Raw genomic sequence first — 2,625 nt, forward strand, 5'->3', positions numbered from 1 at the left:
CTGCTGTTGGGGGACCTGGGCCCCAGCCCGAGCCCTTGGTTTCACTGCAGAGCCAGCTTCTGCCAGCTCCTCCCTGTCCATGGAGCTGGCAGTGCCCCATGGAGGCCCTTGGGACCTGTGTGCTCAGAGCCATATTCTCAGAATCACGATAAACATTTCCACGTACTGAGGCCTTGTGCTGGGTTACATGTGTCTGCTCTCTTGGGGCACGGTCCCACCTGATCCTCACAGGGCTCCAGGAGACAGGACGATAGTTCCCACTTTACCACTGAGGAGACTGAGCCATAGGTGGGGGAGAGACCTGCGGGCCATAAAAAGTCAATGGCAGGGCTGGACCACATCCCAGGGCTCCTGGCTCTTCGGGATGGGTAATCTTTCTGAGCTCCCTGCATGTCCACCTGCAAGGCAGTTAAGCTGTGGAGAGAGGGTTCTTTAGGGCAAGGAGGGGCTGGCTCTGCTTCTCACTGCAGCATCTGGGCTTCTCTACACAGACGGGTTAGCAGTGTTCCAAGCCTTCCTTCGTACTGAGTTTAGTGAGGAGAACCTGGAGTTCTGGCTGGCTTGTGAGGACTTCAAGAAAGTCAAGTCACAGTCCAAGATGGCGGCCAAAGCCAAGAAAATCTTTGCTGAATACATCGCGATCCAGGCGTGCAAGGAGGTAAGGTCTTAGGCCGGGCCTTCACGTGCCCGATCCCCAAGCCCATGGGTTCTTCAGCTGCAAGGATGGAGCAGCAACCCTGGAGGGGACGGGGGAAGTGACTGTTGGAGACCACACGCCCAAGGTGGGGAAGAAGCAAGCTGAGGCCACTGGAAGAACAAAACCCTGGTTAATCATAAAAATGGCCTCCGTCTAGGCACTGCCATATGCCACGCACATCCTGAGCCCTTTGTGACAACCTGTAGGAGAGGTTTTAATGTCATGTTTATTGGAAGAATGAAGAGGTAGTCTCCCCGAGCCGGTCCCAGTAGCCAGCGTCTATTGGGTGCCCGCTGTCTGCCAGGCCCTGGTTACACCACGCTGGCCATGGCCATCACAACTCATCTTCCCAGCTTTTTGAAGCATGTGCTGCTATCCTTAGCCTGTAAACCAGACAACTGAGGCTTGGCACACTTAAGTGGTTTGTTTTAGGTCACACACCCAGCTGCGGCATTGCTGGGACTTGAACCTGGGCAGGTAGATCCAGGGGGGTGGTGTTTCCAGGCCTTGTAAACTCTGCCACTCTCCAGTAAATGACAGCCTGGCCTTGAGCCTCTGGCCTGGGGCTTCCACCTCAGATAATGCAGGGCAGTGAGGACTTGGAGGCCTATTCCCAGCACCTGGCCCAGGGTCAGCCCCTCACAGCATCCCTGACCACATCCCATCCCCCTCCGCAGGTAAACCTGGACTCATACACGCGGGAACACACCAAGGACAACCTGCAGAGTGTCACGCGGGGCTGCTTCGACCTGGCGCAGAAACGCATCTTTGGGCTCATGGAAAAGGACTCGTACCCTCGCTTTCTCCGCTCTGACCTCTACCTGGACCTCATTAACCAGAAGAAGATGAGTCCCCCGCTTTAGGGACCATGGAGTAGAGCTCAGCGTTCACACCAGGCGGGCTGGGTCCTGCCCACCTGCCTCCCTCCCTACTGCGACGGAGGGGGCAAGCAAGCCCCCAGAGGCTGCATCTCTGGATGCACAGATGGACATTTGGATGTGTGGCCTGGACTAAGGGAGGCCAGGTCACTGGAGGAGTAGAAGGACTGGCCCTGTGGAGTCCCCACCGCCCTGGTACGAGGGGGCCCAAGGGCCCTGGCAGGTCAGGGGCCCGGCCGAGCCAGCTCTGGAGCTGCTGCTCCCTGCTGCAGAGACTTCGGAGACTTCACATTGACCAAGTTCCTTAAAGAACTGGCTGATGGGGCAGGGCCCAGGCTGGGGCTCTGGGGCCCTCCTGGGGGCCCGCAGGGGCTTGCAGCCAGACCCCTGCCTTGAGTTTTATTTATTTAAACAGTAGTTGGATGCTTGGCACGTTGTCCTGTAATAGGAAATCCTTGCCTCATCAATTTTCCTAACTTCCAAGTGCAATATTTTAACCAACGCCTTGTGAAAGGCCACCTTGCCGAGAAGGTGCACTCCATTTTCCAGTTTCAGGGGATTTGCTGGTCCCAGGCCCTAGTGGTGGGCAGCTGGGCCTTCTGGATGCATGAGGCCTGGAGGGGCATTGCAATCTGACCTCACACAGAAACCGCCCCCCACCCTGGGTGGGGTGTCCCTTGGGGGCTCGGGAAAGCATGGCACCCTCAGACCATACCGTAGCCAAGTTCTGGAACAAATAAAAGGCCTGTGTTACTTCTTGGGTCTGACCCTTCCTGTGTGTGCCTGGTCTTGAACTTTTCCGGGGAGGCTGGGACTGGGTGGGTGGGTGGGTAGGTAGGTGGGTGGGCTGTCGATCCACCTGCCCTCATCCTGGAGCTCTCTCCTGATGGAGTGGGGAGAGCTGCGCTCCCTCTGCCTTCCCAGGCCAGGAGCTGCACCGTGCTTGTTTCATTCACCATAGCATCCTCTTCCCAAGCCTGGGAGGTGGGGCTTATGCCCATTTTACAGCAGAGGAAAGTGAAGCACAGACAAGTAAAGTGACCGGTCCAA

General features: G+C 57.2%; 1 protein-coding gene across 7 annotated transcripts in view; it reads left to right on the forward strand.

The window, feature by feature from the left end:
- The window catches only part of RGS3 (regulator of G protein signaling 3), a 158,657-nt gene extending 156,310 nt beyond the window's left edge, over window positions 1-2,347 (forward strand). For all 7 annotated transcript variants that reach the window (XM_014585618.2, XM_027769500.1, XM_006142766.2 and 4 more), the window contains 2 exons: window positions 492-658; window positions 1,375-2,347. In XM_014585618.2, coding sequence (XP_014441104.1) covers window positions 492-658; window positions 1,375-1,560 — 353 coding nt within the window. In that variant the 3' untranslated portion in view covers window positions 1,561-2,347. The remainder of the gene's footprint in view (window positions 1-491; window positions 659-1,374) is intronic.
- The last annotated feature ends 278 nt before the right edge of the window (window positions 2,348-2,625 follow it).

The sequence above is a fragment of the Tupaia chinensis genome, unplaced genomic scaffold (assembly GCF_000334495.1).
Source record: "Tupaia chinensis unplaced genomic scaffold, TupChi_1.0 Scaffold000081_1, whole genome shotgun sequence".
In the NCBI taxonomy this organism is placed as follows: domain Eukaryota; kingdom Metazoa; phylum Chordata; class Mammalia; order Scandentia; family Tupaiidae; genus Tupaia; species Tupaia belangeri.